This window comes from Mus musculus, chromosome 6, assembly GCF_000001635.26.
Source record: "Mus musculus strain C57BL/6J chromosome 6, GRCm38.p6 C57BL/6J".
Taxonomy (NCBI): Eukaryota; Metazoa; Chordata; class Mammalia; order Rodentia; family Muridae; genus Mus; species Mus musculus.
Genome location: NC_000072.6, coordinates 23,005,680 through 23,020,627, shown reverse-complemented (window position 1 = coordinate 23,020,627; position 14,948 = coordinate 23,005,680). Strand labels below are relative to the sequence as shown.

The 14,948-nt window shown below is 36.4% G+C and overlaps 1 protein-coding gene across 8 annotated transcripts in view; it reads right to left on the bottom strand.

Annotated features, from left to right (window-relative positions):
* Positions 1–14,948, bottom strand: part of Ptprz1 (protein tyrosine phosphatase, receptor type Z, polypeptide 1) — a 177,602-nt gene that overhangs the window by 32,289 nt on the left and 130,365 nt on the right. For all 8 annotated transcript variants that reach the window (XM_006505013.2, XM_006505014.4, XM_006505015.4 and 5 more), the window contains exons 13-14: positions 13,210–13,354; positions 4,398–4,489 (exon numbers count right to left, since the gene is read on the bottom strand). In XM_006505013.2, coding sequence (XP_006505076.1) covers positions 4,398–4,489; positions 13,210–13,354 — 237 coding nt within the window. The remainder of the gene's footprint in view (positions 1–4,397; positions 4,490–13,209; positions 13,355–14,948) is intronic.

Genomic DNA, 14,948 nt, shown 5'->3' with positions numbered 1-14,948 from the left:
AAATCACATTTCCACAGACATCTGAGAGTTTGCAGTCTCAAGACCCTAAAAGGGTTAAAGGGTCAACGCTCTATTAAAGTAACCTCTTAGTCTTAACATAATACAGAAGAACAGAAAACAACTTCTATGTATAGAAAGAACAAAATTAATAATACATATTCTATGTAACCTAAATGCTGGTATAAAGAAAAGTGTAAAGAAAACAGGTGTTTTTCTTCTATTTTGTTAATGGCATTTCAGAAGATAACAACATGCAGAAACCAGGTCTCGGGCAGCAATTTGGGAAGCATCTACACAGTTTGCCACAAGACTTGTGTAGATGACCACATGCAAGACAAGCCTCCTTTCTTGTCCGGGTTTAGAAAACTTTGTCACTATTTCATCTCTATCATCCTATTCGTCTTCCTCTCCTTCCATATTTCTTTTAAAAATTCCCATTTCTTTTAAAATATATTTTTTTTATTTTTTGAGATTATAATATAATATCATTTTCCTCCCTCTAAATCCTCCCATGTCTACCTGCCTTGCTCACTTTTTAAATTGTTGTTGTTGTTGGTGGTGGTGGTGGTGGTGGTGTGTGTGTGTGTGTGGTGTGTTTGTATTTTTAAACACACAGATACAAGTTTCTCAGAATGTATAGTGTTACTTGTATAAATATATTTTCAGTGTGGACCAGTGTTAGGATAACAAATTGATATGATGTGCTCTTCCTTGAAAAAGACTATTTTTACCAGGTTTCATTGTACCTTGATTAGCTGTAGTTATTTTTGTAGGACTTGGGCCCCATAGGTCTTCTGTCATACTTGTTAACATGTCTATTGCTGTCCCCCTTGTTCAGCCCATTCGGAGGTAGTCATGTTGATAAGACACTTGTGCATAGCTTCTGCCCTATCTTGGAGACAAGGTCTTACAACAAGCTCCCTGTTGCTCTGGCTCTTACAATCTTCCTACTACATCTCTCACAATGATACCTGGGCCTTAGGTGCCAGAATTGTGTTGTAGACTCATCAGTGGGAACTGGGATCACAGCTTTGTGTTTTGATCAGTTGTAATTCTCTCTAATGGTCTCTGTCTGTTGCAAAGAGAAGGTTTCTTTTTATTTTTATTCTTATTTTATTTTTATTTTTATTTTTTTGTTTTTTTGAGACAGGGTTTCTCTATATAGGCCTGGCTGTCCTGGAACTCACTTTGTAGACCAAGCTGGCCTCGAACTCAGAAATCCACCTGCCTCTGCCTCCGGAGTGCTGGGATTAAAGGTGTGTGCCACCACGCCCGGCAAAGAGAAGCTTTCTTGATGAGGGGTGAGGACTCCACTTATCTGGCTAGATTCTGGAGAAAGATGTGTCCATTCTTCCTTAGCCCTTTGTGTTCTGAAAAGTTATAATGTATAACGTAATCACACAAATGACTGTGATTTTGGCTCCAGAGGAAAACTCTAGGGTCAGGGCGTGTTTGCATCCTTCTCTCTGAATGTTGTTGTCCATGTAAATGTTGATATAATAGACAATTAAAAATTCAATCATTCAGCGTCTGGAAACTTTCAAACAACTATACATTCCTGTCCTCCCCCTCCCCTAGTACAACAACCACTGTTTATGGTGTTTGTTTTTTGGGGTATGTGTGCACCCAAATATTAAGAATCACATTTTCACATAAACATAGATGATCAGGAATGATCTGTCCTCTTAAGGTTTATGTCAACTAGACACACTGAAGAGTCATTTGAGAAGAGGGATGCTTGAGCACTGGAAAAACATCTCCATAGCATTGGTCTACAGGCAAGCCTGCCAACACATTGTTTTGATTCACAATTGAAATGGGTGGGAGATTTCCAGTTCTCTGTGGGTGGTGCAGTCCCTGGGCTATTGATATGGAGTTGTAGAAGAAAGCAAGCTGAGCAAGTCATGGGACACAACCCAGTATGAAATGTTTCTCCATGGCTTCTACTTCAGCTCCTGTCTACAGATTCCCGCCTCGAGTTCCTGCCTTGACTTCACTCAGTGACGACTATTATTGCCCGGAAGTGTCAAGATGAAATAAACTCTTTCCTTTCCAAGTCGCTTTTGGTCATAGTGTTCTGTCATTGCAATAGCAACCTCAACTAAGAAAGAAATTGGTACTAGGTTCATGAGATTGCTGAGCGAGAGACGTGACCAAACCTATTTTGGGAAGGCTTGGGAAGGGTTTTGGAATCTGGGGCTGGAAAAGTCATTGAATGTTCATAGCATAATGAGCTATTGATGGTACTTGGATGGTTATGCTGAGAACAGTGCAGATGATGGACGGAGGTCTAGCTTGTGAAGTTTCAGATGGAAATTTGAGAGTTCCTTAAGGACTCTAAGGACGTTTTAATATTTTGATTGAGGAATCTGTGGTTCTTGTCATCTCAGGCTGGAAAATTGTCTGTGATTAAGAAGAGACCAGCACCACTAAGGCAAAAATCATCTAGGAAGTGTTTCCTCAGATCAGTGGGCAGAGGTTGTAGTTCACAACAGACCTAGGTTCTTCCTTTGTTAGCAGCCCAACTTGGTAACTTGTAAGAGTTTCCCAGGTGGTACTAGTTTTGAAGAAATGAAGGGATCAAAAAGAGAAGTTGAGACTTGGCACAGTGAGAGACCAAGTTGAGGATGTAGCCTCAGTTGCAGCAGAGACTCTAGCACTTTTGGGACTCCATTACCATGAGATGACCTCCAAGGATAGCAGCAGGTGTGAATCAGAGCCAACATGAGCCTACAAGACAACTTGAATGTGCTGTGGATGACCGAGCCAGAGACATGGAGCTGCCAAGGTCCTTTGGAGCCCAGAGCATAATAATCCGAGAAGTTTGACACCAAGCTTTATATCATCAGACTTTGCTTTTTGCCTTGATCTGATTCTAACTGTGCCCCGTTCTTCCTTTTTGAAATAAGAAGACTGTAACTTACTTTTTAATTTTCCAGGAGCCTACAGTTGAAAAAAAAAATCTTTGGAAATTTAGAGATCCTTTGGATATTTTAGAGAGGCTTTGAACTTTGAAATAGACTGAACGTTTAGAGTCTCAGTTTTAAAAGACTGTGTAACCTTTAAAAGTTAAAATGTTTTATACTGTCTTGTTCATGTGAACATGATATCTTGGCCATAATAAGGAAGGTAATACTATAGTACGATGGTTATGTGTTTTGATGTCAATTGTCCTGGTTAGTTTTATGGTATTTTGACTCAAATTAGAGCCATTTGGGAAGTGAGAATTTAGATTGAGTAAATGCCTCTTTATGATTGGCCAAATGTTTTTGGTCATTTTTGATTACTTATTGAAGTGGGAGAGCCCAGACCACTGTGGGTCCTGTAAGCACTGTGTAGGTGATCTGAGTTGTATAAGAAAATAGGTTGAGCAAGCCATGAGAAGCAAGCCAATAAGTGATGCTGCTCTATGGCCTGTCCTTCAGTTCTTGCTTTCAAGAGTTCCTGCCTTGATTTCTTGCCCTGACTTCTCTCAGTGACAGAGTGTGACCTGAGCATTGTAAGATGAAATTAACCCCCTTTCCCCTCAACGTTGCTTTTGGTCATGGTGTTTTATAACAGCAATAGAAACCCTGTTGCAGTCATCACATTTTAGCTTTATTTCTGTTTTTTTTTTCCTGTCCACATTTCTGGCCATTTTGCTTAGATTTCCTCTACTGCAGTAGAAATGAGTGAAAGCCTTATGCTGGTTAGCTTTTGTTTACTTGACACAAAGGATGAGATGAGAGGATTTCCTCAGATGAAAGAATTTCCAGTGAGGAATTGCTTCCATCAGACTGTGCTTTGGGCTGTCTATTGTGAAATTTTCTAAATTAATTGTTAATTGGAGATAGCCCTCCCTACTATGAGCAGTACCACCCCTAGGAAGGTCGTCTTCAGTTGTATATATATTTTAAAAAGCCAAAATGTACAAGCTATGGAGAGCAAGCTAGTAAGTAGCACTCTTCCATGTTCTCTGTTTCAATTCATGCCTCAAGGTGACTGCCTTGGGTTCATGTCCTGATTTTGTTCAGTGATGAACTATAAACTATAAGCTGAAGTAAACCTCCTTCCACAATTTTTTTCTGCCATGTTTTTTTAATCCCAACAACAGAAACCCAAGTAGGATAATTAATTTCAAATAATATTAATTGCTAGTGTTTTTTCTACATATTATGTCAGAATAATTATAAATTAGTTTGCCATATCATCCCTGTGACTAAGTATATTTGAAATTAACAAGAACAGTATAGAAGACTGGTAGCCTGACACATGATATAACACTTCTTTTAGTAACATATATTTACTCATGTGCATTATAGATATTTAGAAAATATTCCAATAAAGGCAAACCTTCCTTCATCATTCTTTTCTTTCAGTATATACAAAGTACTCTTACGCACTCACTAGTTCATTACCTGAAATTGGAAAGATGGGTGTTGGTGGTGTAGATATTACTCGAGGGGATGTATTGTCTTCTAAATAAAAGTGAGCAGTCTGGAAGCATTTTCTGAAAAGAAAAAGAAATTAACACATAAGAAGATGACATCTAAGCTTCTGGAAAATTTCCAGGGAAGTATCTAGATTACAACAAACATGGATCCATGACCAGGAGAGTAACCATTGCATCTATGTCTGTTTTCATAAAGCAGAAATAAGGAAGACTTTCATGTCACGGAGTTTACCTCACTTTTACCAGCACCAGATGCAGAAGAGTGAGCAGATATCAGACAAGCATAGGTAGCATTAGAAGGGGCAGTTGGTACCAAATACTGCTTTACAGATGTAGGAAATATCAGTGCCTCAGGCATTCTCCCATATTGGCATCTACCAAGGCGTCTTGCCAACTTGGCAGGACAGGGGTTGAGAGTAAAGATAGTGGCCATGGAGCATTCTTAAAACAACCATGTCCTCTGGAACATGTTCAGCTGGCCAGAAAAGCTATGTCTATATAGAAATGAAATCCCACAATGGCATCCCTTTGAGGAAAGGAGAAGGCAGCTTTTACTGTTCAATAATACAGCAGTAGTGGAACTTAAGAGGATAATGAACACAGAAGCAAAACTCGAAGTGATTTTTATTTCTGACAGATGCAAGTCTTGTTGATGAGCATTTGGAGAATGAATATATTTAGAAGTAATGACAATTGTGACCTACAATGTCACCTGCATCTATTTTCATTCAGATAATAAGAGTAACATCTGGTGAGAGCACACTACATAGTGCTGAGTGGAGCAGAGACACAACTGCTGCTATACAATAAAGCAAGCCATCCCGTAATTTGAGAGATTTAGGTAATTAAAATGGCTAATGACTCCTTTTGATGTGCGTAATTTTATTTAAGTTAGTCACGAATGGTTGGGTTTCCACAGAAATATCTCTCTACAGGAAAATCTTAATCTTATTTTCCATTTTAAAGCTTCAAGCTACACATTATTACTCCTAATGAGCTTTAACATGGCATTTGTTCTTATTCAGTGACCTCCTAAATCTCAGTATATTTCCAGTAAATCAGTTCCCTGGATACAGTTCTTGAATGGCCTCCCACTGTTATTAGAATCATATTGTTATCTCAGCAAAGGGCTGGAAGGTCCTAGCTTTCACCAATCTTTGTCACTTCACTGCCAATAACCCCTTCATCCAGCAGGCTTCAGTTCTCCTGCTCTCTCTCTCTCTCTCCTCTCAGAGAAGCCATATTTAAACCACTTTAGCACCTTGTGCACTGGCGATTCTGCTGCCCACATGCCTCTTTCCCATTATTTTTGCATTCTCCCAATTCCTCCGAGGGCCCTGTCACTACTCTTCTCCCCTTGCTTGCGCTGTGGCACATGTCACTATAAAAAAAGTGAAACTCCTCCTCTACTGAGAATGGGACTACATCTGGACAAAACCATTGTGAAGTTGAAAAACATCATGAGCTGAAAATGCATTAAGTACATACCTACGTGGCACAACTTAGCAATGTGGTACAAGCCAGAATGTTGGTTGTTTACTTCTATGATAATGTGGCTGACTGGAAATTATGAGTTATTATCACTGCCCAGCAACTCAAGAGAAGAGTAAACTTCATGTGACAAGTCCAGTGTGATAAATCAAATTCAGAATTTAAGGTACAGTTTCTACTAAATGTGAACTCCTTTGTCAGTGTGCTAAAGACAAAAATGGTTGAATCATCTTAAGTTGGGAAGCTCATGTATTTGGTTTTATTGTTTTGTTGTTTTACATGAATATTTAGTCTCCTCCACCAAGACATAAACCAATCATTCAAAATAGGTAATTACTACAATGTTTTTCATCAGTGCCATCACATTGCAGGTACCCCAAGATAACTTTTCGATGAATGTAGTGTAAAATTGTGTATTTATAACTCATTTTATAGTGTTAATGCCAAGAGAAAAGAAAAACATAAAGCAACAGTGTTCATAGCAAGGTGCTTGGCTCTGAGAGTAATAAACCCTTGAAAAACTAGACTGAGAGAACAGTCGAGTATTTTCAGAGGAAGCAGATGAGTGGATAAGGAAGCAGGTATCAAAGGCACCAGGAGACGAATTTCATCTTGGAAAGCAGAATCTATAGTCAAATGAGGAATGGGAAAGTTGGAAATAACCAGGCCCAGGATAAAGAAACTGTCAATGACAGCTCACATGAGTGGCTTTGGACCCAAACTGCAGCACTTGCACAGGATGGTCGTGTATGCAACTATGGTTAGCATGTTCTGACACTGACGTGGAGAAGACAGACTCGGAACATGCCTTCTGGGACTTCCTGCGATTCATAGCTGGTACATGAATCATTTAGCATCATCCTTGGTATTTAGGTACAGTTTGGGATTTTCAGTAACAAGAAGCTTGATGTCACAAATTGTATTTAGTAGCTAAACATTTCTTTCTTCTACTAACTTAAAGCCTATTCTCCCATGAATATTGCCAAATGATACCAAAAGAGTAGGTCTTCCTGTGGTCATGCTGTGCCTACCTCTCCATTAGTAGCTATCTTCTTGTGATCTATTGGTTCTAGTTCAATTTTTATATAGGTTTTAGAGTATGCAATCCATAATGTTTCAAAACCTATTTATGTGTGGTCCTTTCTTTCTCTTACATTCTAATTTGACATTTATAATCCAATAATCTGGATAAATAGCTGGCACTTGAGATTGCTTTGTTCTTGACAACTAGTATCTCTTACCTGATTTAAACATGATTCTTCTTGGGACGCAAATGTCTTAGTCATCAATAGGCCAGGCAAACATTGCCTTTAAGCTTCAGGACAACTCAGAGGTATCTGTACTTTGAAATAGCTCTCATCTCCGAAGCACATTCATGAACATCAGTCCTTCTATCTACTCTACCTGATACACAATTTCAGTTTTAGATATCTATAAAAGAGTACTTTGAAAAAAAATAGCCATTGTTTCCAAAAATAGTCTTGAGTTCCTGAGCATTATAGTATTTTAATTACTTCAAATAACTTTTTATGATAATTATTTTATAATATAATTGTTCTTTGCTATATCTTTATTACATTTTTCAAAATATAGGGTCATGTCCCTTGATTTCACATAAGTCCAACTCTTAATACAGTGACAAGAATATAATGGTATTTAGTGTTTGTTGAATTAGATGGATTTGAAGTAGTAATCCTACCAACTATATGTCATTCAGATGAATGCTAGATTCTGTTGTCTGGGCCTCAAGTAAGATAACTTGAAGTTTCAAAATGTTTGAAAGATATAGAAGGAATATAAAATTCTAAAAAAAGCTAGAAGGAAAGACAAAACGAAACAAAAAGAAAAAGCTGGGTGGATTGATGGTTAAGTAGATGAACCTAGGATGGTCCAGTTACTGAGAGGATGGGGAAAAAGAAGCATTTAATACAACATAAAAATGTAAATAGAAACATTAACCTTCTAATTTGCCATGTTGCTAATCTGTGTTACAGACATTGGGTTAATATCAATTCTGCTAGCCTCAAATACATAGTGAAATCTTCACTTATTTTTGACGTCAGGTGGCCTTATGATAATATTTGGCATTAATTTTCCCAAAACTCTTATAAATCATACCAAAACTCTTGAGTAAGGAAATAATTAAACTTGCATAGTTGTTTAGGTACATTTTACACTGCAGTCTTATGTGGACAGTGACAGTCTTCTTGAAGGTAGTATGTTAGGGGAAGCCTATATTCAGGGTAGTTAGTTATCTCTAAGGTTCCCAAAATATGAATTTAATTTATATTTCCTAGCCCCACTTTTTTCCTTGGGAAACTCTTATAAATCATACCAAAACTCTTGAGTAAGGAAATAATTAAACTTGCATAGTATCTATGGAATGTTCTGGTCCTACACAACTTTTGATGATGTGTCCTTTTACTGCACAGAACGTTAGTATTGTTCACAGTCTAACTCTTTTAAAATGCTCTATTTTTGTAGTTTTCCTTTATTTAAAAAGAGCTATTTACAAATCTCCCCCATGGAAGTAGTTTTGCATCTTATAAATTTACGGTGTGGTTCATGTAAATTATACCTTAAAACATCTGGAAAACAATTTCAAGGCATATTACTTAATGTATGACAAGCCTAAGTCTCTATATTCCATCTGTTCCAAATAAGCAGCGAGTGTCTTCACGTCTATGTGCTAAGTGTTGATAACTGTGTCTCCTGCTAATTATCACTCCGCCATGCTGAAAAAAGTGATGACTGTTTTAAACTTGTAGACATAGGTTCCATCAATCAATGGTAATCTGATTATTTAATTTACACCTTTCTTTCACAGTATTTGGAATTAAAAGCTGGAAATGTGTAATTATATCCCTTTTCAGAGTCCTCATACAAATACAAAATAACATTCAGAAGCACTCACTGATAGACCACCTTAAAAAAAGTCTCATGGCACACTTAAAAATGACTTTACAGGTATCGCCCAATGGAAAACAGAAGAGGCACATTCATTGGTCAGAAGTGACATAATCAAAGCCATCTAATAAACTAAAGGCGAAACTGGGAAGGGACTTAGTTTTTACCATCTATAATTTGTTGCTCTTCTGCCACACCACTTTCTCTCTGTGTCTGCAAAGCACAAGTAGACACTTAATTTTCTACCAAAAATGATATTAGAGGCACATTGAAATATTTTTAAAGAACTTTATGCCTTACCTCCTGCATTTAAGTCTATGATCTCCTTTTAATTTTCTTCATTTACTATTTGCTTATTTTGCATGTGTATGCAGGGAGCATATGTGTGTGGAGGTCAGAGGACAAATTGTGGGAGTCAGTTCTCCCCTCCAACAACGTAGATCCTAGGGATTGAAGTCAGTGCCTGCCGAGTCATCTCACTGGCATCTCTGATCTGGTCCTCTTTGAGTTCCTGTGTGTGTGTGTGTGTGTGTGTGTGTGTGTGTGTGTGTGTGTGTGTGTGTGTATTGTGAAGAAAAAGAGACAACCAGAGCATCTCCTAACCCCTAGTTCCATTTGTTGTAATGACATTGTCTGTTCATGAGAAAGATTTGGGACTCTTGTCTAAAACTTGACCACAAACATAAGAAATCACTTCTGGACTCTTTATTCCACTGCATTTCCGTGTTTGTTCTTTCTTAGCGCCAGAACTAGACTCTTGATCCTTCTAGCTCTGCAACAAACTCTCAGGTCAGGGAGTGTGAGTCATTCTTCTTTGGAAAATTCTTAGAAGAAAACCTACACGGTAGGTCTTTATGACTTCAGGTTAGGATCTGCCTTCTTAGACCTAACAGAGAGTCATAAGCAACAACAAAAATGAATGAAGTAGACTTCATCAAAATAAAACGTTCATGCCTCAAAAGATATTTTTAAAGATATATCTGCAAATAAGATGTCTGTACACAGAATAGAAAAAAAATGTAAATTGGATAGTGGTAGGCACGGTAGCCTGTATATAATATGAGAACACCAGAAGGCAGACACGCGGAAAACCTCAAAGCAAACTGAGCAGCACATCTGAACTGTGAGGCATGGGTTCAGCAAGACCTGAATTCAACTTTGACTCCATGTTTGAGGGAGGGAGATTGAGGAAGACACCAAAAATGAACCTCAGATCTTGTCACATATGCATACATACCCATCTGCATGCATAGCCACACACATATATAAGTGCACAGACATGCAAATATACATGCACATATGCCTGCATAACACACACACACACACACACACACACACACACACACACACACACATACACGCACACACACATACACACACACACACAATAAAACAAAAATAAAATAACTTGATTTAAAATTAGACTGAAAATGGTTTGGGCACACAGTTCTCTAAAGATATGAAAATGTTGAATAAGTGAAAGAAAAAAACACCTAGCACTGTTAGTCACCAAGGAAATTCTTAAAAGCACTAAGATGCATTGCACTGCCCACTTCAATTGGACGGTTCTTTTGTTCTTTTGTCTAGAGTTTTTTGTTTGTTTGTTTTTTTAGTTTAGATATACTAGCTTGGAAATACTCACAAGGACTGAGTACAACATATATTGCTTTTGTTTGCCTTAGATTTTCTTTTTTCAGTAAGCAAAGTAATGCCTTTATTTCTTCAACTTAAAATCAATTCGAGAGGAATTTTCTTTCCTTTAAAGAAGAAGACCCTGCACTGATGCAGATGAGCTGTAGGTAGCTGTAGTAGCCTGCCTGCACACCTCCCTACCTGCTCCTGCTTTGCTGCAGTGAGGTTTCTTTAAGGTGTTCCTTTCAGCACTGTCCTTGACCTGTCCTGCTTTCCTCCATGTTAGCATATTCTCCCTTCCTGCTGGCTGGGTTTTCAGAAATAAAAAAAAAATTGCACCCACTTGGTTGGTGAAATTATATTATTAATAAATATATCTACATTGGGATTTGAATAATTCACACAAACCTTGAACAAGAGACTGTTGTGATCTGTCACAGTTCACCACACTCAAAGTGTCTTACCATCGATTTAAAAATTATGTTTTTGAGAGAGTTACTTTTATGCAGATATGAGCAAGTCAGGTATCTCACCACACTGAATGGATTTTGAAGGGGGTAACCAAAGAGTAGATTTTTTTTTACTACCATATTTAATAGACAAAATAACATTCACAAAACTATCCAAAATGTTTATCTTTTAACTGTCTTCTATATACATGAAATAATACATGTACATGAAATAATGTTTGAGAGAAAAAGAGAAATATCTGACCAAAGAGGATTAAACGGTTTTGACAATTTTGTTTTTCCTGACAATAGATACGGGATGATCCATACTAACAAAAATTAAAATCACTCAGATTTTATAGTTTCTCAGGAACCATCAGACCATATTAAACACAATGAATTTAAATTTGTAGAAGATAGCTCAGATCAATTCGTAGAAATTATGAAACTTCTATACATAAATGAATCAAATTCTAATTGATTCATTTATATATAAATCACCGGCCATTTTATTTGAGTTTAACATTTAATATGAAATATGATTTGTTACAGCTTCCATCTTTTGTTAATTTTGTCTAAAACAAATTCTTATTTATCCAAATAGTTTATTTTCTAGGGAAAATCGATTAGGCAAAGATGAGTAAACTGTATAAATTGACTATAAAAATGTGTTCAAAATATTGGGCGACAAGTCTAGTGGGAGGGATAAAAAATCAAACAAATGCTGGCTGAATGAAATTTATGGGCTCGGTGTGATGTTCAGAGACTGTTAACCATGGCTTCGCTATACAAAATGACAGTAGTCACTGGAGCACACACAGAAGAAAGCAGCTTTTCACCTTGTTGTTGACTAAACGGCTTTTAACAAACACGTGATCTGTTGGCATATCCTGAAGTCTATTCTGTTGCATAGGCAAGGGAGATATGAGACACAATTGGTCTTAGGAGTGTTCTGTTTTAGCTACAACACATCAAGCTACATGCAGTAAACAACATCGAGCTAAATACAGTCAACATTGAGCTACATAAAATGAGAAGCTTGAATCATCATTATATTCAGTTTAGTTCAGTCAGCTTCCTGGATCTGCCCGTGTCCCCTGGATGGAAAGCCTTCACCTTCATCTCTAATTCCAGAATCACACGCAGGGCCAGCCCAACATTTTGTTTTCCACTTAACTTTGCAAGTTCCAGCCACATAAGGTCTCCTATTCTCTGATCACTCTGCATTAGATTTTAGCTACTACCTGTAAATGTTTGTGTAATATTTTAAAAAGTTTTTCATAGTAAATTTAAGTATTTTTTCATTAAGTGTGATTTTCCTAAAAGCAATGACAATTATTCAAAATTTACTATTTTTATATTTCCTAACAGTAGTTGACACAGTCATCAACCAGGTACTTGGGAAACAGTTAATAATTAGACTGAGAAAAACCATTTGTGAATAACAATTAAAGAGCAGTGATTTGAAATTATAGAAGGCTGCTGTTCAGCAGAAAGGAGTTAATTTACCATCTCCTGAACACAAATCTCTCTCTAGGACAACAGCATAAATTAATAAGCAAGGCCATTTCTTGGCTCATAGACAGAAATTATCATATCAAGTTTTTGTTTTCCAAGAGTCAGTTTTACTGACTTGTGTTGTGTCCTTGGTAAATTCATGAATTAGTTGTGTGTTCTGCTTGGTACAAGGGAGGGAGCTTATTGTACAGGCAACTGTCCTGATCCTTTAAACATCTTGGAGGATTAGTGAAGCGCACGAAGGCATATTTCATCTTCAAAGCCAATTATAAAGATTCTTAAATAAATGCCTTTGCATCTTAACATAGTAATTTTTCATGTCTTTGTATTTTAGTTGCTTCACATTCGCTTTTTGTCTATAGGCTATTATTTTTCATTACTATACACAGCTGATAGATGTCTTGTAAAACTTTATTTAAATATTTTTTTCATATAAAATTGTTTTCCCAGAGGATAACTTTTGTACCTATAAGAGTTGATTTAAAAAGCTCATTACTTATGGTAAATGCTATGATGATACTTGAATATTAACTTGATTAAAAATGAAAATATAGCTGTCAAGACTTCTTAATAAACATGAAGTAAAATCAAAGTTCTTCGATTTCCCTTTAAGTACAGAAACATCAACCTTTAGATTCACAGGTTTACCTTGTTCGGAGATGAATACGTTAATGACAGCTTTAATGTAAGGAGAATTTTGAGAAATTGGAGCTCCTTTAGACTAAATAGAGGCAGAAGTTTGAGCTTTAATAATGCAAATATCCAAAACACTCAACTTACCTCCAATAGATGAGAATACCAACAAGAACCACTAGACAGATAAAAGTCAGGGCAGACACGATCACAAGGGGTATAACCGCTTTCTTCTCAGACTCCAACCCCTCAGCTAGACCAATACGAGACTCATGGCTACTATTACTGGCCTCTGTAGTCGGAGAAAATTGAGAGAGTTGAGATTTAAGATGAAGGAAAAATCTTGGCATTTTCCACCTGATTAAGAGCAACTTGCATTGTTGACACTTACCTTTAAAATTATGACTCTACGAGGCAAAGGCAGTCTATATATCAGTTTAAGCAAAATAAAGTTTAAAAACTAAGGCAAGATATTAGAGATATTAAACATAAACAGGAATAGTTAGATTTGGGGGTGTTGTAGCAGGATCTGGAAACAATGCTGGTTGGAAAAAATTGCTCGAAGGAAAACTGAAGTATCAACATTAGAAAATTACTGTTAAAAAGAAAGGTTAGGAAAACAACACAGTGTTATTTACTAAGTTATCAGACATAACCTGGATATTCTAAAGTTAATTTCATGTACTTATTATTTTAACCTCATGATTTAGTAAACAATTAAGAAAAATTGATAGTAACTTTTCAATCAAGCAAACTTTAATTTTAAACGTGGGTTGATTTTTAATATTTTCAAATTTATTTTTTTACTTTTCATTGAGAATTTCAGTCATGCATATGCTTTCATTGGATCTAATTTCAAATCCCTGCCTGCTGGTTTTTTTAATCAAAAATGAAAATTATTCCAGGTGAACTTTAAAAAAATGTCCTAACGAGTTGCTTTCAAACACACATATGGACTAAAAATAAAAATCTGAAGACAACTTGAATTAATCTAAAAGTTGGGGAACCATCAATTTTATGTCCAATTGGGTAGTTTATTGTCCAAAAACTTTGAAAACAAATCACTGTAACTATGTTATCTTTCCTGGTTGTCAAAAACAACTTCAGAACTGCAAATGCTTTCCTCTGCTTTGAAGAGCGTTTGGTGGAAAGCAAAGACAATTGTTCACTAGAGCGGTTCCAATTCTATGTGACCCTGGTTGCTTTCTGTACAGACGCTTAGAGAGCTAAAGGTCCTATCAATGTCTTCATATGTCCAGCATTTGATACAATTCATGTTTTATACCAAGTGCTTTACTGACAGGAAACACAAAAATTTAATTTCAATATGTGATACTATTTAAAATTTGGGAAAATTCGTATAAATGGACATGATAGTATTACTACATAGTTAACTGTAGTTTAACACACAGCTTCCTTCTGTAACTAGAGTTGAAGACATAGGGATAAGAACTGAATTCATTCATTTAGAATATACACCAAAGAAATATAATGATAGCCATGTTTCCCAGGAGCTGATATTCATAGATGTATTTGCTAAAAATATGGAATTCAAAGATGTGTATCTAAAAGTCATATATACACACACACACATATATATATACAAACCAATATTTGTGTTGTAGTTAATATTCCTGCAAGAAAGTCAAAGTTTTGATGTTTTTACTTAGGCTATTCATATGCTCTGATAATTATGTCTGTGGAAGCTCATGTAGACCCATAAATAATCTGATGATCAACACAGCAAAATGTCCTATAACATTTAAAATAGCATCTTCCTTTTTTCCATAGCTCTCTACATTTTTTCCTATTATAACTATTATTTAAGTGGAAAGAGTTTATAGGGAATAAATGAAGTAATCTGCTTTGCAAACTCTTTGGGGCCC